The sequence below is a fragment of the Anolis carolinensis genome, unplaced genomic scaffold (assembly GCF_035594765.1).
Source record: "Anolis carolinensis isolate JA03-04 unplaced genomic scaffold, rAnoCar3.1.pri scaffold_8, whole genome shotgun sequence".
Taxonomy (NCBI): domain Eukaryota; kingdom Metazoa; phylum Chordata; class Lepidosauria; order Squamata; family Dactyloidae; genus Anolis; species Anolis carolinensis.
Genome location: NW_026943819.1, coordinates 13,552,088 through 13,571,440, shown reverse-complemented (window position 1 = coordinate 13,571,440; position 19,353 = coordinate 13,552,088). Strand labels below are relative to the sequence as shown.

Below are 19,353 nucleotides of genomic sequence, written 5' to 3'. Positions count from 1 at the left end.
TCCATGTTGCTGAGGTTGAAGATGGCTTTCTTTTTGTGAGAAGACCGAGGCAAAGAAGGCATTAAGCAGTTCTGCCTTTTCCCTATCCCCTGTCACCATCACCCCATCTTCTCCTTGCAATGGCCCTATCGCCTCCTTGTTCTTCCTTTTTCTACCAACATAAGCAAAAAAACCTTTTTTGTTGTTTTTTATGTCCCTGGCAAGCCTGAGCTCATTTTGCGCTTTAGCCTTGCGAACCTTTTCCCTACAGGAGTTGGCTATACGTTTGAATTCTTCTTTGGTGATTTCTCCCCTTTTCCACTTCTTGTGCATGTCACTTTTGAGCTTTAGCTCAGTTAGAAGTTCTTTGGACATCCATTCTGGCTTCTTTGCACTTGTCTTATTTTTCTTCTTTGTTGGCACTGTTTGCATTTGCGCCTTGAGTATTTCACTTTTGAAAAACTCCCATCCATCCTTAACTCCCTTGTTTTTTAATATCGGCGTCCATGGAATGCCGCTCAGTAATTCCTTCATTTTTTGGAAGTCAGCTCTCTTAAAGTCCAGAATGCGTGTTTGACTTGTCTTAGTTTCAGCATTCCTTTGTATTGCAAACTGCAGGAGCACATGGTCACTTGCCCCTAAGGATCCAACCACTTCAACTGTATTGATCAGGTCTTCCACATTTGTTAAGATTAGATCAAGAGTTGCTGATCCCCTTGTTGCCTCTTCTACCTTCTGGACCATAAAATTATCTGCAAGGCAAGTGAGGAATTTGTTGGACTTTGTACTCTTGGCTGAGTTTGTTTTCCAGCAGATATCGGGATAATTGAAATCGCCCATGACTACTATATCTCTTCTTTGTGCCTGTTTGGTCAGCTGTTGACAGAAGGCTTCATCAAGTCCTTCATCCTGACTCGGAGGTCTGTAGTAGACACCCACGACAAGATCTTTTTGAGTCCCGGTTCCCTTGATTCTTATCCAGATGCTTTCAAGCTGGTTTCCCGGATTACAGTCTTGCATTTCTTCTGCAACGTAACTGTTTTTGACATATAAAGCTACTCCCCCTCCTCTCCCCTTTGTTCTATTTCTGTGAAAGAGGTTATAGCCCTCAATGGTTAAATTCCAGTGGTGGGAGTCATCCCACCAGGTTTCAGTGATGCCTATGACATCGTATGTGTGGTGCTGTGCTAGGAGTTGGAGTTCGTCTTGCTTATTTCCCATGCTCTGAGCATTAGTGTAAAGACATGTAAGCCCCTGTGACCTCCCCTCGAACTGTTTATTTGGGATTATTGTGCTCTCTGTACTTGGTCCTTGCTGTGTTTGTGCAGCCCTCCGTTTAGCCTTACGGCGGTTCCCTGTGGTCGTGGGTAATATAGTGTTCGCCAGGCTGTTGTTCCCCTCCCCCAGTGGATTTAGTTTAAAGTGCGCCTGATGAGGTTTGTGAGTCTGTGTGCAAAAAGATGTTTTCCTACTTGTGTGAGATGCACCCCATCGCTTGCCAGTAGTCCATCCTCTTGGAAGAGTAGACCATGGTCAAGGAAGCCAAAATGCTCCTCTTGACACCATTTTCTGAGCCAGTTATTGACCTGTACTATTTTTCCGGCCCTTGTAGAGCCATGTCCTACAACGGGGAGGAGGGATGAAAAGATCACATGTACATTATACAGTTTTAGCTTTGTTCCCAGAGCTCGAAAATCATTTGTGATCTTTTGAAAAGTATGCCTAGCGGTGTCATTGGTACCTACATGAATCAACATAAGGTGGGGAGGGTGATGGGGCTTTAGGAGCCTGCTGAGCCTCTGAGTGATATGGTGTATTTTTGCCCCCGGGAGGCAGCATGTTTCTCGAGCCATCCCATCCGGTCTGGAAATGATGGCTTCCGTTCCTCTAAGGAGGGAGTCACCTACTACCAAGACCTGTTTCCTTTGAGGATTGACAGGGTCCCTTTTGTGCAAGACAGTGTGTATGTCCCCTGAAGAGTGTTCCTGTTGAAGTGAATCATGTAGGTGTAAAGTGTTGTCCTCCTCCTCAACATCCCCAGTGCATTCATCAATGACAATCCATTGAGATACATCCGAGAGCCCATTACTCTCCCAAAGATGTTCCTGTTGCTCCTGGTCTATGATTGGGGATGGAGCATTTGCATGATTACATAAGTGTGACTGTGGTGATGCACTGTCCCTGTCAGGGCTATCCCCTGCGCATTGATCCAGGATGGTCCACTGAGTGGTATCTAAGAAACTGTGGTCCTCCACAAGATGTGTTTCCTGATTGTATGTTAATGATGTAAGAATTTCAAATCTGTTGTGTAAATGCAGCTGAGCAGAGGAGTTCTGTGGAGGCTGCCTGGTCCTGCGTCTCCTTCTATGGGTGACATCCTTCCAAGCCTGAGGGTTGTCTACCTTTGAGTTGATCTCCCCATAAGGTTCCTGATCATGGTCTTGGTGGTGTTGGTGTGATGCAGGCTGCTGATCTACAGCAGCGTGTTGTGCAGTGTCCAAGAAGAGCTCGAGTGCCTGAATGTCCTTAAGGGTCTTAATACGGTGCTCGAGCTGTTGGATCCTCTGCTCCATCAGAGTCATCTGTTTGCATTTGGAGCAGATGTAGTTGTCTAGTTTTTGTGTGAAAAAGCGGAACATGCCACAGCTGGTGCATGTGATGGGAATGTTTTGCTTTTGTTGCATCTCTTGGTGAGCGTGGTGGCCAAGTGGGATCTTTGTACAGTTAAGTAATATGCACGCACTTTATGTGCAGACTGCAACAAACCACGTCTTTGTGTATTTGTTTATGTTGCTTTGTTTCCTGTATGTACTGCAAAGGATAGTTAGTAAAGGTGCCTTTTCAACACAACAGTCACACAACAGTTAGACTTTGACCACAGGAGCCAAGCCCAAACTCAGTTTAAAATCTTAGCCAAATCTTAGCCAAATCCTACCTGAAGCCAGGGAGCAAAAATGTCCTCCTGCTTCCTCTGCTTCTGCGAGAACCAACTGCCCTTCTGGGATCAGGCTCTGGCAGAAACTCACACTGGCAAATAAAGCTTTCCCAGAAACTCAATTAACAGGGGACAATGCCTGCTGTCAATCAACTTAAGTACCTGGCTCTCTTTCAACACAACAGTCACACAACAGTTAGACTTTGACCACAGGAGCCAAGCCCAAACTCAGTTTAAAATCTTAGCCAAATCTTAGCCAAATCCTACCTGAAGCCAGGGAGCAAAAATGTCCTCCTGCTTCCTCTGCTTCTGCGAGAACCAACTGCCCTTCTGGGATCAGGCTCTGGCAGAAACTCACACTGGCAAATAAAGCTTTCCCAGAAACTCAATTAACAGGGGACAATGCCTGCTGTCAATCAACTTAAGTACCTGGCTCTCTTTCAACACAACAGTCACACAACAGTTAGACTTTGACCACAGGAGCCAAGCCCAAACTCAGTTTAAAATCTTAGCCAAATCTTAGCCAAATCCTACCTGAAGCCAGGGAGCAAAAAAGGCCTCCTGCTTCCTCTGCTTCTGCGAGAACCAACTGCCCTTCTGGGATCAGGCTTTGGCAGAAACTCACACTGGCAAATAAAGCTTTCCCAGAAACTCAATTAACAGGGGACAATGCCTGCTGTCAATCAACTTAAGTACCTGGCTCTCTTTCAACACAACAGTCACACAACAGTTAGACTTTGACCACAGGAGCCAAGCCCAAACTCAGTTTAAAATCTTAGCCAAATCTTAGCCAAATCCTACCTGAAGCCAGGGAGCAAAAATGTCCTCCTGCTGCCTCTGCTTCTGTGAGAACCAACTGCCCTTCTGGGATCAGGCTCTGGCAGAAACTCACACTGGCAAATAAAGCTTTCCCAGAAACTCAATTAACAGGGGACAATGCCTGCTGTCAATCAACTTAAGTACCTGGCTCTCTTTCAACACAACAGTCACACAACAGTTAGACTTTGACCACAGGAGCCAAGCCCAAACTCAGTTTAAAATCTTAGCCAAATCTTAGCCAAATCCTACCTGAAGCCAGGGAGCAAAAATGTCCTCCTGCTTCCTCTGCTTCTGCGAGAACCAACCAATGTGATAAAGATATAGTAATCTGTAACAAGATCAGATGTCTTAACATCCAAATGCAAATCACAATTAGAAGCGTTTCATTAAATCAATTGGATTTATATACATGTTGATTTACATATGTGTTGATTTTGGAAGCAAACTCAATACCTTGTCGTATAGTATGAAATTGTACTTTCTCATAATTCCATTGGCAACCAACTTCATTGTGTGACAAATAATATAAGCCATCCCTAGTACTGGAAAGTTAGTGTATGAATATTGTAAGTCAATGAATTAATCCTCCCTTCCTGCTTGTTATGTCCTCCTTGTCTTCAGGTGGAATGGCTGAAGAATGAAGAAATCATTGTTGCTGCAGAGGATGAGAATATTGACACCAGGGCAGATCACAACCTGATCATCCGCCAAGCCCGCCTGTCTGATTCGGGGAACTACACCTGTATGGCAAACAACATAGTTGCCAAGCGAAGAAGTCTGTCAGCCACTGTTGTGGTGTATGGTCAGTGATGTGAAGTGCTATAACCTTTTGCCCCGCAAACATGGGTCTATTTTATTTGATACAGTTAAGCAGTAAGCTCATTTAGTTTAAGATGTGTCAAAACTTCTTATAGAGATTTGGGTTAGAGGTTAATCTTTTATTGGCCTTCCAACAGAAAAGTGGGTAAAATCTGTCACCAAGCTCTTTCCTTATCTCTAACATCAGTTTTGTTTACAAGTGTACAATGTTTGATTAGAATGGGATATCAGCAATGCATTTATTCAAACATACCACATACATATAGGCAAACCTTTGTGCAATTGGGAACGTAGCATTTAGATACCCAGTTATATAAAGAAAACCTACAAACATACAAGCTATGCATGTGCAACTTCTGTGTATAGATAACACTGGTGTATGGCCAGTGTTCCGGGCTGTTTGGCCATGTTCCAGAAGCATTCTCTCCTGTCATTTGGACCACATCTATGGCAGGCATGCTCAGTGAGGGGAAATCATAGGGAGGAGGCAGCAAGATTGTTTTCTGCTGCCCTAGAGACTAGGAACAATGGCTTCAAACTACAGGAAAGGAGATTCCACCTAAACATTAGGAAGAACTTCCTAACTGGGAGAGCTGTTCAGCAGTTGAACTCTCTGCCCCGGAGTGTGGTGGAGGCTCCTTCGGGTGAGAAGGGCAGGATAGAAAAGGGAGAAATAAATAAATAAATTCTTTGGGGGCTTTTAAGAATGGATGGCCAACTGTCATGGGTGCTTTGAATGTCATTTTTCTTCTTCTTGGCAGGGGGTTGGACTGGGTAGTCTGTGAGGTCTCTTCCAACTCTATCATTCTATGATTCTATGAGATTGTGAGGTCTGTTGTAAACTAGGGAAGTAGGGTTTATATATCTGTGGAATATCCAGGGTGGAAGAAAGAACTCTTGTCTGTTTGGGGCAAGTGTAAATGTTGCAATTGGCCACCATGATTAGCATTGAATACCCTTGCAGCTTCAAAGCCCGTCTGCTTCCTGCCTGGGGGAATCCTTTGTTGGGAGGTATTAGCTAGCCCTGATTGTTTCCTGTCTGGAATTCCCCTGTTTTCTGAATGTTGTTATTTATTTACTATCCTGATTTTAGAGGGGTTTTTTTTGTAATGAAAGCCTTCAACAACATGTTCAGAGAAGGTTTTTTTTTCTTTATGAGAGTCTCCAAATCACACTTCCCAGACCAAATTGTAGTCAGTGTATTATGTACTTTTCTAAAATATCATGAACACACTTTAATGCAAGCATTATTTGTGAGAAGGGTGGGATGAAAGGATGAGGCACAGCACATACAAGCACTTGAACTATGTGATTTGCCCTCCCTTTAGTGAGATTAGACACAATACCCCTGCAGTTACCCAAAAATAGTGACACCATCTTTTTCACTTGGAGCAATGAAATCATTATGAATAACTCATTATGTGTAACTGATGACTTCTAGACTGTGGCTTGAAGCCCTGGCACAGGTTTTTCCCTGCAGTGATTGTGAATAGGGTGATTTTCTGGAATGGAGCAGGTTGCTGCGTATATTTGTTGAATAAAGCTATTTCCTTTCCTTCCCCAAACAATAAATGTTGTGTCTGTGATAAATGCATAATGGAGTGTTCCAAAGGTGTCAGATTAAGATATTGCATTGTACATCCCAATCAGTGAACAGAACAAACAGTTAACACCAAGAGCATTAATTAGCTGGTAAAGCCTGTTGATTGACAGTCCTAACATGCCTCCTTGATAACTTAACACCAAACAGCTATTACAAAATGACATGCTTTGCCACAAGTTATTAAAACGTAGCTAGGCAACCATGGTGCAAGCAAACAATCAGAAATAGCTAACCCATCCCAAGGGTCAATAACGGGGAGAAATAAAATGTGTGTTGGATTGTGTAAAAGCAAACCGCGGGCTATGCCACCAATACTTAATGCTTTTATTATTGCTGCCAAACTTACATTTTGCAACAGTGTGTTGGGTATGGATGAATAATGCAATCTCTAGCCAGACAGTTCCCACTCTATGTGCTTAAAGATGAGGGAGGTGGTCACCAGCCGATTTTGAAGCAACATATAACTAAGGAGGAGATTAGATTGTGCAAAAATGAGGTCACGGTGACTCACGGAAATTTTTATTGAAGAAGTATCTCTTAGATATTTAAGATATCAGAAGCTGCCTAAATTCAACTCATCATATTAATTCATCAAGCCATTTATGATTGGAAGTTGGTCTCCAAGATTTGTTGTTTAATGAAATTTACACAACAGTTTCATATAATAATGAAGGGCCATTTATGTCTCCTTCACATGAAGAGGTAGTTTCATAGGAACCTAGGGGACATCGAGCTGTGCTGTTAGCATTGGTTGATTCATTGGTCTGCTGCTGTCATTTCTTTTCAGAAAATACACTGTTTTGTTTGCTCACATGTGTGCCTGAGTGTGGGTGTGTAATGTGTTTCATTTCATTCCTCCTCCTCACCTAGTGCGAGTTTATTGCCTGCTTGCACAAAAGCATTGTGGCAAAAGATGTTTGGTGAAAGACTACACCAGTGGTTCTCAACCTGTGGGTCCCCAGATGTTTTGGCCTTCAACTCCCAGAAATCCTAACCACTGGTAAACTGGCTGAGATTTCTGGAAGTTATAGACCAAAATACCTGGGGACCCACAAGCTGAGAACCACTGGACTACACATTAAAGCCATGATCCTATATGGCTCAACATTATGTAGTAGTTATTGAATCCCCACCACGAAATAAAGAGACCAGACACAAGATGTGGAGAAATAAATGAGCCATTTATTGACCTAATTATAAAACTGGTAATTGAGATAATTGACTAGTTGTGGGGGAGAGCACTGCAACATGGGTAATGGTGAAGCCAGGTATCTTTTGGGACCACCTGCCAAGCAACCACTGGGCAAAACACCTGACCTCGGGGGCACTCCACATTGATGGTTTGCTGTCCCGGCCGGTCATTACTGGAAAGCCATCCCTGGGCACCTCTCCCCCGGACCATAAAGCCCCCTAGGAGAAAGGCAAACCCCCCAAGGTAAGCCTTAAGGGAGATATTTTGGGGAACCCCCCTAAGCCATAGAGCCTACAGAGATAACCCAAATCCCCCCTTCACCCCAGTATGGAAGGGTGCCAAGGTGTACACCGATCCAAGTTCTCCCCCTCTTCCTGCCAGTGACACATATTTATACAGCCCCCACCCGTTTAAATTCCTTACTCCCAGCAGATTCAATATGGGGTAGGTGAAAAACCCTCCTCTCTAAGGAGGGGGAAAATTCCTATCTGGCCCTAGTGCAACCAGCTTATATTGAACTGCGGGCGGGAGGGTGGGTTGTGCTGCAGGGAAGTGAATGCAGAGAGGAGGGGACCACCTGCAGCAAGGTTTCTTTAGCCCCTCCCCTTTTGCCAACTGGCGGGAATGCCAGCCAGAACCAACTGGTCTTTCGCTGGGGGATTCAATTTCTCCCCTCTGGCCCTCCGGTTGGCTCCTTCTGTCCGGAGGTGCATGTTGAAACAGAACATGCAATAGACTGAACCATTTACCACATCCTAGGGCATATCTACTCTGAACACTTAGATCAATGTGGAATGCCATGCTGGCTAAACACTACCTGATCTGGCTTAACTCAGGAAATGCCACTTAATGTAGCTTTCACCTTGGATTAAGCAAATCTGGGGTAAAACAATACCCCCTGTGTTTTAGGATCTGTCTTGACAGCCATCCTACACTTTCTGGGCACAGACAAGCAGGAAATGTGGGATGGCTGTCCCTTTCTCCCATGCTATGGGGGTCCAGCAACATTCTGACTGGCTTTGTGACTTGTGAAAGAGGCTAAGAGGAGGGAGAGGGGGAATTGGGGGGAGCTCAAGTCCCAAAATGTCTGGAGGGTCATTCTCTACCTATAGCTTAAATCAGTGGTTCTCAACCTGTGGGTCCCCAGGTGTCTTGGCCTACAGCTCCCAGAAATCCCAACCAGTTTACCATCTGTTAGGATTTCAGGTAGTTGAACGCCAAAACATCCAGGGACCCACAGGTTAAGAACAACTGGCTTAAATGGTCAGTGAGAGAATACTGTATACATATGACTCTACAACATGTTGATAAAATTTAGGTCCTCATGGGGCCGATGCACTTTAGTAGCTTCTCAGATACCTTTATCTGACTCCTAAGGAAAAGTTTCCTGTCTCTTTTTTTCCTTATTGTGTCTCTTCCCTTCTCATTAATGCTCAGAATGACATTTTATTGATTAAGATAGAAGGATGTTTCAACAACATCTCTTCATCTTTTTTTCTTTTTGTCTTCTAAGGTGTGTGTTTATCCCTTAAGTGAAGTACATTTGGAGAGAAGGAATATGGTTCCTTCTCCCTTTTTCTCCAACAGCTTAGCATCATGCCTGGCATAGCAGTCTGTTTTGCATTTGTTGACACCAAGTCCCTTTATGGAATTGCATCTCAGCATTATTTATATACAGTAGAGTCTCACTTATCCAACACAATTTATAAAATCTTAACCTATTTTGATGTTTAATAGGCTTTTTCTTAATCTCTCCTTATTATCAAACATATTCGCTTATCCAACGTTCTGCCGGCCCGTTTATGTTGGATAAGTGAGACTCTACTGTAGTAATATTATTTATTTAGTAATATTTTCAACTGAACTTGAAATTTAACAAACAGAATGTTTTGTATTTTTAGAAAAAGCTTGAAAATTGAAGGATTTGAAATGAAGGTTTACTCTGTAAAAACTATAACGTGCTATCTGTGTTTCTCCTTTCAAATATGCTGGTTTCAGTGAATGGGGGCTGGTCGTCATGGACAGAATGGTCTAACTGCAACGTACGCTGCGGCAGAGGATGGCAGAAGAGATCCAGGACCTGTACGAACCCTGCTCCTCTCAATGGAGGTGCTTTCTGCGAGGGAATGTCTGTGCAGAAAATTACCTGCACTTCCTTGTGTCCTGGTGAGAAAGAGAGAAATAAAGCTGTTACTTCAATCTGAACCCTTAGCAATATGAAAAGTCACTTCATTGTGTGTCTTTCTTCAGCATGATATTCTAGCAGTTTTTCCAATTAACCTCTACAGTCACATTGACATCCAGCATCAGGTGCTAGGTCTGCTCTTCATGATGCACCCTTATATTGGTTGATATGATAGATTTCAGCTGTCTCGAAATATTTATGACAATGAATTGACATAATGGTTTGAGGCTTTTGTCGAGGGATGGAAATAATATTCAGAAAAATATTATTTCAGTATCATGAAATACTGATTAGATGATTTCTGGACTGTCAAGAATCTTCACAATTTGGCCCTTATTTTGTGCAAATTTGCATGTGGATGTTTTGTACAAGAAATGGCATTTTCTGCACAAGCAACAGAATTTTCTTTGCAGAAAATATTTCTACACAGAAATATTTCCTATCAAAAAAATAGTTTTCTGCACAGAAAATGTTATAATTGCACTTATTTCCATCTAACTTCAAAAGTGGTTGATTTGAATGGAAACGGAGAAGATGTTGTTTCTTGCATAGGATGGGTTGTCCTCTATGCCATATTACTGAATGATAATTTTTCATAGACTAAGTTATGTAGGCAGGTTTGGTTTTCATTAACTTTAATGCAACAGGAAGAATATTGCTAAAATTACTTATTGCTTCCTTCAAGAAGAAAATTATTGAGGACTTACATCTCCACTATTGCCCCAGTCAAAGCCATTAGGATCCCTTCTTTGCACATATTATCAATTCCTGCCAAGCTCTTTGGAGACTACGAGGAATAACTACTTCTCACTCACTCAAATTTTGTAAAAACCTCATGTGACCTTAATGACAGACAAAAACACTGGCCATCTCTCTCCATCCTTCAATTTTTTTCCCTTTTATTCAAGAGTGTTCCAGTTCTTTCATTAGCTAGGGACATGTAGAAAAGCTAGTAGTTTTCATCCCATTCCCAATTCATCATATAACATTTATTTATTTATTTACTTCACTTATATACCACTTTTCTCACCCCAGGTGGGGGATGCAAAGTGGTTTCCAAACATATTATGGCAAAATTCAATGCCTACATAAAACAATAATTACATACAACTATCAATTAAATCATAATCATAATTAAATCATAATTGTCTCTTGACCCCCAGAATGTCCATAAAATAATGCTTGTTAGCATGTATGAATGCTTTTTCAGTTTTACACTCACAAATCAACACCATTTCCTTGACAACACCTTAAAAAGCTTCAATTTACCACTTTCTTCAAAGCAATCCTCAACCTACAGACTATAGCACAAATGAGCATGAAGAGCAGAACCGCCAATAGTCTACTGTATTCTTCTGAATATATGAGGGTTTTTCACCTTCTTGTTGCAAATGAAGCTGGACTGTGCATGGGAGTAAATGTTAAGCTCATTCTCTTTGCTTTTATTATTCATAGTCCTTTGAACACCATAGGTGTCTATTCCTGTCTGCAGGGTTTAAATTGGAATTTATTGAATCTGGGATTTCTTTTTCCCCATTCCTTTCTTTCGATCTGCTTTTGTTCATTTAAATATTGCGCACACAAACACTATCAGGTAAAGCTGGGCAGAAAGGAAACTGTTGTAACAAAAAATATTTATCCTTGGGATATTTTTGGTAGTCATTAACAAACGTCCTACAAACCCAGCTGTGATATTTCTTGTCCACATCAGAATTATCTATACCTCTAGACTTGACTGGACCTTGATTTTACACACCAAGATTTCTTTTATTCAGGAGTAACATCAGTTGTTACTGCAAACATGATGATTCATAGGAAAACCATCTGATGCAGGGCATTCAGATCCCAAATGAGATGAGCAATGGTGAATCTACCACTCAAAAAGAGTTGTGTGGGATTTGGAGACATATCAGCAAAACAATCCATTAGCAGAAGACACATGTTTACTTCATGTATGCCTCCATGAACAGTGAAAGGAAATTAAAAGAAGTACTAATTGCCTCACTATGAAGAGGCACAGCAGGTTAAACCACTGATCTGCTGAACTTACTGCTCCCAGATTTGAACTCAGTGGTTCAAATCTGGGAGCAGGGTGAGCTCCCACTCTTAGACCCAGCTTCTGCCAACCTAGCAGTTCAAAAACATGCAAATGAAGTAGATCAGTAGGTACCGCTCTGGTGGGAAGGTAATGGTGCTCCATGCAGTCATGCCAGCCACATGACCTTGGAGATGTCTACAGACAATGCCGGCTCTTCGGCTTAGAAATGGAGATGAGCACTAGCCCCCAGAGTTGGACATGACTAGACTTAATTTCAAGGGAAGACCTTTTATAGAGAGGAGGGAGAATTTCAATTAACATTTGAATAATAATTTTCATGAATATTCTATTTCTAAAACAAATATACAAAAGAAAGTGATTTTTTGATATCCACCCACCCAGGATTTTGTGATAAACAAAAATGTGTACAAAAATGCGCACATTTTGCAAAAGTATATATATTACAAAACTGTGTGCACCAAAATGTGTATATTAGTGGAAAATTGCACAGTACAGCATAATACTATGGAAGCACCATTCCCTTGAGATTTTGCAATCGTGTTCAGAAAAGGCATAAGGAGAAAGAGGATGAGCTAGAAGGAGGAAGTGAAGGAGGGCGAAAGGTAATAATCTGTTCAGTCTCACATATTATATTCAAATACATAGCCATGTTAGTCTCATAAGTATACAAAAGGATCTTTTAGCATTTTTGAGAGTAACTTTCATAGACTTCATCTGCAAATGTCTGCCTCTGATGAACTAACTTATGGAAACATGTGCTACAAACCTCTTTGAATTAGTATCATTGTACTGCAAGATATATTTTTTTCGGGTCAGGATGTGATGCCTCATGGGCCTTGTAGTCCTGCTCCTAGTGCCATCGTGACAGATGAAGACGAAAACATGGGGTTTTCACCGGTTCAACAAGAGCCGGAATCTTTCCAGCTGCCGGATGTTTTCGCCCAAGAACCCAGTAAAACAGACCTTGGGCATTCCTCACCCCCGTTCCCTAGGAGACAGTCCTATTCTGCAGACAGGGGAGTGAGAGAACAGACTCGCAGGAGCTTACGGATTGCAGCTAAACAACAGGCTGATTAGCCATGCTTTCCTTGGGAAATTCTAAGGAGTTTCACATCTGGACAAAGTTGGGTTTCGTTTCCCGTTCTCTAGGGAAAGAGGTCGTTGGCGGGAAAACGAGACCCCAATATAGGTGCCTGGCACGTTAGAATTGTTGCGGAGTCAACAGAGCAGCTCCAGAAGCAACTTCGTGTTTCCAGCCTTGTGTGGACTTCGCAAAGTCCGTAACCCCAGTTCCTTGTCTTCCGGATCAAGTATTTAAGATTTGTCTAGCTTCGTTTTAACCACGGACCTTGTTCTTAGAATCTCTGTTTCGCCTTGTTCCTAGTCACGGACCTTGTTTAATGATCCAAGTTTGTTTCCAGCCTTGTTCTCAAGCTACCTTGGACTTCAAAGACTCTGGGCATTTTCCCCACACTATTGCTTGGCAATAGTGTGTGTTTCGGTTGTTGGATTAAAAACTTTGAACTCTAATATCATTTATTGGACAATACATTTTTGGACTTTATTTGACCTCATTTGATAGGTCAGCTTCTGAACTATATTCGTCACTTGTTTTTATTACTTTTATATATTTACTTAATAAAGATATTAGATAGATATTGGCCTCTGCGTCTGGTTCTTGGTGCTCCGTTGCCTCGGGCGTGACACAGGAGCACCTTGAGTTGCTTCTGGAGTGAGAGAATTGGTCGTCTGCAAGGACGTTGCCCAGGGGACGCCCAGATGTTTTTGGTTTTTTTTATGTTTTTACTATCCTTGTGGGAGGCTTCTCTCATGTTCCCACATGGAGCTAGAGCTGATAGAGGGAGCTCATCCGCGCTCTCCCCGGGTGGGATTCGAACCTGGCTGCTTCAAGTCACGAGGCTTTAGTCCACTACACCATCGAGGGCTCCTACTGCAAGATGCTTAGATTTAATTCTACTGAAGTTGAGATACTTCATCTCCCATTATCCTTCACCATTGGCTATGCTGGTTAGCAGTTCAAAAACACTTAGAAAACCTCAAGTGCCCACCTTTAGGTCTTGTGAATTGAGAATAAGGACTTTAGGTATGCAAAAGAGTAGGTTTGCAGAAAGTTTGAAAGTGCCATACAACTTTTATGGGGGAAATGGTTAAAAACCTGACTGTTAAAAAAATGGAGTAATGGACATCAGGTCAAAAGAAACGGGGAAAGAAACATTGTGCCATGTTTTGAATCTCGAGAATCCAGTCTCCAGAATCGACTTGAGAATGGCTAGAAAGAACCAGGAAAGTTGGTTTTAATAGTTCACCTATATTTCTGAACTGTCCAAAATAAGTTGCCATCTAAAGCATATAATTTATTTCCTACTGTTTAGTGGACGGTGCTTGGGAAGCATGGAGTGAATGGTCTGTATGCAGCCCTGAGTGTGAACATTTGAGGGTCCGTGAATGCACCGCTCCTCCTCCACGTAATGGTGGGAAATTCTGTGAAGGACCAAATCAAGAGTCGGAGAACTGCACGGAAGGTCTTTGCATTCATGGTGAGTAGCTTTGGTAGAAATGTTTGTGTTAAATTACCCAAACATGCAACTATCTGTCTAGATAGGTAGGTAGGAAAGTATTCAAATTTGCTCCCTTCAGTGAAGACTCATAAACAATTCTATGAATCATACTAGGGGCTCGTAAGACTTGTACATAGTAAAATATTTCCACAAGTATTTTTGTGTAAGAAAGAGATAGCAGCTTTGAAATTCATTTTGCTGAAATCTTTTGCTTGGAGCTCATATCCTTTGAAGTTTGTGGAAAGAGTTACAGTGGCTGGAAGGGAAGTTTTCAACCTGTGGTGAATAATATATCAGGCATTACCTTGGATGCTGTGTTATCGGTTCAGAAATGGATCATGTTAATGGGTGGGCTCAGGCTCTCTGTTTGTCTAGATGAGTAGCAAACCTTACAAGTATTTCTTTTGACTCTTCAATAAAGATCTTGAGGGACTTGACTTTTTCATGTTCCTATAATATACCTCCAAAATATATTTTCTACATAAGAAAACAATGTATATTTTGGTGCAAATGAATCTTTACAACAAAATCCTCAAGTACAGAGAAAACTGCTAAAATTATTTATTCTTGCCTGGTGGAATGGAATAAACCATTTACACCCCTAGTGTGTGTATATGTGTTTGTGTATGTCTATATCCATATATATATTTTGTCAAAAGGTACAATACTAAATTTATTTCAAAATGTATTTCACATTAGTATGAATTTTCTCAAGCATACTTAATCAGAATAGCAACTAGAGACTTGTTCATGGGTCTCATAGGTATGTAGAAAACTATTACTCCCTATTTGAGTCGGTCAATTTACTGGACAGGAAATGATTTTAAAATACTTTACAAGTAAAAATGCACTTGTTCATGTAGAACTAAAAGTATCAGCAGTGGTGTACAGGAATGCCTACAACTATTGGGGTCTGTGCCTGTGAATCTGTCGTGCTGGTTTCTGCTTGATCATCCTGCTGTGCATGAAATGAACTCTTCACCATAGGCAATCATTAAGTAAACCTCTGCATTTATTTCTGTGTTGGTCTCTGTTCCTGGCATGGCTACAACACAGCATAGAATCATAGCTGAAAATGCTTCCAAGTATATCAAGGCTAACCCACCTGCTCATATAGGAAATAATTCCTAAAGCATCCCAATCACATTCTCCTTAAAATTATTACATTAAGGAGAGTCTATCTTTTGATGTATCCTGTTTCATTATTGTAGTAGTCTATACTATCAGGAGATTCTTAATGTTTATTTAGACTTCCACTTTTTGTAATATGAAACTGCAGACGCAAGTCCTTCCTCTTGGACAGCCCCATACATTAAAAACAACAACAACTCCATTGTATATATGAGAATCCATTAGGCATTTGAAGATGGCTATCCCTTTGCCTTTTTCCCAGGTTAAACATGCCAATTCCATTCAATGTGTTCTCCTAGCATTTGTCAATATCTTTGTCAATATTTTCTGGACATATTCCTATTTGGTAGCATTTCCTTCAAACTGTAGGGTTTTGTTTTTGCTTTTTTATGTCAAAAGCAACTTGGGAAACTGCAAGTCACTTCTGGTATGAGATAATTGGCCGTCTGTAAAGATGTTGCCCAGGGGATGCCCAAATGTTTTGATGTTTTACTATCCTTGTAGGAGGCTTTTCTCATGTCCCTTCATAGAGCTGGAGCTGACAGAGGTAGCTCATCTGTGCTCTTCCTGGGTTGGATTTGAACTGGCAACCTTCAGGTCAGCAACCCAACCTTCAAGTCAGTAGTCCTGCCAGCACAAGGGTTTAACCTATTGCTCCAATGGGGGCTAGGTAAAATCTGCAGGGTAAAATCTACTAAGTGGGATGTAAGAAGATGATGACCACCATCCATGTATTTGTTGTTAGTGGGATGAAAGACAAGGATGGACTGACCTACATGTAGAATCATAGAATCGTAGAGTTGGAAGAGACCTCATAGGCCATCCAGTCCAACCCCTTGCAAGAAGCAGGAAATCACATTCAAAGCAACCCTGACAGATGGCCTTCCAGCCTCTGCTTAAAAGCCTCCAAAGAAGGAGTCTCCACCACACTCTGGTACGGAGAAGTCCACTGCTGAACAGCCCTTCTCACAGTGAGGAAGTTCTTCCTGATGTTCAGGTGGAATCTCCTTTCCTGTAGTTTGAAGCTATTGTTCCACGTCCTAGTCTCCAGGGCAGCAGATAACAAGTTTGCTCTCTCCTCCCTATGACTTCCCCTCACATATTTATACATAGCTATCATGTCTCTTCTCAGCCTTCTCTTCTGCAGACTCTCCTGTTCTCCAGACTCTTGATCATTTTAGTCGCCCTCCTCTGGACGCTTTCCAGCTTGTCAACATCTCCCTTCAACTGTGGTGCCCAAAATTGGACACAGTATTCCAGGTGTGGCCTGACCAAGGCAGAATAGAGGGGGAGCATGACTTCCCTGGATCTAGACACTATACCCCTATTTATGCAAGCCAATATCCCATTGGCTTTTTTTGCTGCCGCATCACATTGTAGGATCATGTTTAACTTGTTGTCCACGAGGACTCCAAGGTCTTTTTCACACATACTGCTGTCGAGCCAGGCATCGTCCCCCATTCTTTATATTTGCATTTCATTTTTTTCTGCCGAAGTGAAGTATCTTGCATTTGTCCCTGTTGAACTTCATTTTGTTAGTTTCAGCCCATTTGTCTAATCTCTAATGTATTTGCTAAGTTGCTGTATAAGCATGTATTAGTCTATAAATGTTAGTCAAAATATTAACATAGAAAACTTGGGCTGATTTACCTGCAGGTCACTGTGAGTACTGTGCCTTCACTCTTTTCAAAAACTGACAAGATTTTTTTAATGACAAGAGCAAGGGAGAGGGCCTTCTCTGCTGTGGCCCCCCGATTGTGGAACTCACTGCCCGGTGAGATTAGGCAAGCCCCCACATTAGCAGCCTTTAAGAAAGATTTGAAAACATGGCTCTTCCGTTGTGCTTTTGGAGAGTAATTACTGCATACATCCCTTTTGTTACTCTCCTCAAATATCTGTCCTCTAGATTGCACCACTACTTTATGACCCTGTTTTCTGTGGTTTATTCCTATTCCCTTTCTCACCCCGAGTTTTTAACCTAGTGTTCATGTGGCCCGCCCTTGGTTTTACTGTTCTTTTGATTTTGCTTAATGTAGTGTATATTATCTTTTATTGTATTGTTTAATGTGTTATGATTTGTTGTTCTATTTATATTCTGTGATATTGTATTGTTCTGGGCATGGCCCCATGTAAGCCGACCGAGTCCCTGTTGGGGAGATGGTGGTGGGGTATAAATAAAGTTTATTATTATTATTATTATTATTATTATTATTATTATTATTATTATTATTATTATTATTATTATTATTCCATCCCAGAACTTAAAATAAACTGCCTCGACCCTGTGATGAGGTCTCAAATTATGCTAAACAAAGCCTAGGAAACTCCCTTTTCAAAAAAGACTTTTTTGTTGAGCTGTTCCAAGGATCCCGTTACATTTAGTGAGATATTGTGATGTAGTAGTTTCATCACTGGAGTACAAAGCTGGAGGCCAGAGTTCAAAGCCCCCCTTGGCCATGGAAAACCAGTGTGTGTGTCCTTGGGCACGTCATGCTTTATCAGCCTCAAAGGAACAGGTCTTGCCAAGAAAACCTCCTAGTAGGTTCACCTTAGGTCACCATAGGTCAGAAGGCATACAACAACAAGGTTTTTTTTTCTTTTCATTCTATTTTGAATTTTCTTTGTCTAGTTCTTTAACACATGCAGCAAAGAGAAATGGAAGTTGATATGCCTTTTTGCTTAATCTGAATGTTCTGGTCTTTTGAATTTCATTTTGAATGAGCTACTGCCATCTCTTAGAGATGGGTCAATCCTTTGCACATGTGTATGCAAGTTACAAGAAATAGTGCTGCGCCAAAGGTTTTGTCCTATTTTTTTTCAACTGTCTTCAGTCAGTTCAACAGAAAAGAAATGGTTCAAAAAGAACTGAAAAGAGAGAAAAAACAAACCAGATCAATGATCATGAATTGGAGTCTTGATTCTTGTGTTTACTGTGGTTATAAAGTGGCTGAGAAATGTGTGTGGATGTCCTATTTTTCATTGTACAAGTATTTCTGTGGCAGCCAACATTCTTCACCACTTCCTAAGTATCGCTTATTGCCCAAAGGAAGACATCAGAGTGCAACTCCTGCCATAGGGCTTTTTCAGATCAGGAAGTATGTGTAGCTAGAGAGGCTGCTGAAAGTAATGAAGAGAGATGTAGTAGAAAAGCAAATCCAAACAAACAGAAAGGACAGCAAAAGAAAAACAAGTGCTGCTGCCTTGAGCACCTTGCAGTATTGTGGCACTTTCAAAAATAGCACCTAAAGAAATTCTGGTGAGGGAAAGAACCAGAAGTTTTCATGAGAAAATAAATCTGCTGGAATATTGGAAGACAAATGATGGAGATGGACACAGCCCTGATTTCCTATATATCTGAGACTGAAACTGTATGTAAGCAACTCTCTCCCAAAGTGCAACATTTGGGAGACCATGGATTGCTAAACAGAATCCATATGTTTTAAACTTCTAACTGGGACAAAACTGTCACCCTTCCATTTCAAAAGCAGTCTGATGCAATCTGACACATTGACTAACCTGCCTTTGCATCAGCTTGGTCCCACGTTGGATATTATTTACTAACTTCAGAGCCCCTTCAGATACATCTAAAAAAGATGCTTATGGTTGAGTGTTGGTGGAAAGAGAACAAGAATGAAACTATTGTCAACACCGTCTCCTTACATTTTTTTTCATACATTTTCATAAGATTATGCATTTTATCAGGAGCCCAAATTTACATTTTTGTTGGTGCAGTCACTTGAAGTACTAAAGCAATTTCTCTCCCACTTTCTCAGTGGTGCTTTTACTCCTCTGTGGATCACACAATGTGTTTACAGCAGTGCATTCTGTTCATTCTTATTTTTGCTTCCTCAGCTAGTAGCAATTATCCTGACTAGGCTGCTTTTCTCCCCAACATCATCTTGCAATATGTTCCATTCCAGCTCCAATCCCCTCCCCTTAGGGAGTTATGAGGGAAGCAGAGTGTAATGCTTCAGCAAAGTAATTTCAGAGTGTTTTTCCCCATTTTGTGTTTGCTTGCAGACACAGCTTGTTATTGTCTCTCTTTTCATCAG

The 19,353-nt window shown here is 41.4% G+C and overlaps 1 protein-coding gene across 5 annotated transcripts in view; it reads left to right on the top strand.

Moving 5' to 3' along the window:
* unc5d (unc-5 netrin receptor D) overlaps positions 1-19,353 on the top strand; it is a 371,567-nt gene that overhangs the window by 271,839 nt on the left and 80,375 nt on the right. For all 5 annotated transcript variants that reach the window (XM_008116035.3, XM_008116034.3, XM_062961018.1 and 2 more), the window contains exons 5-7: positions 4,355-4,535; positions 9,346-9,513; positions 13,985-14,149. In XM_008116035.3, coding sequence (XP_008114242.2) covers positions 4,355-4,535; positions 9,346-9,513; positions 13,985-14,149 — 514 coding nt within the window. The remainder of the gene's footprint in view (positions 1-4,354; positions 4,536-9,345; positions 9,514-13,984; positions 14,150-19,353) is intronic.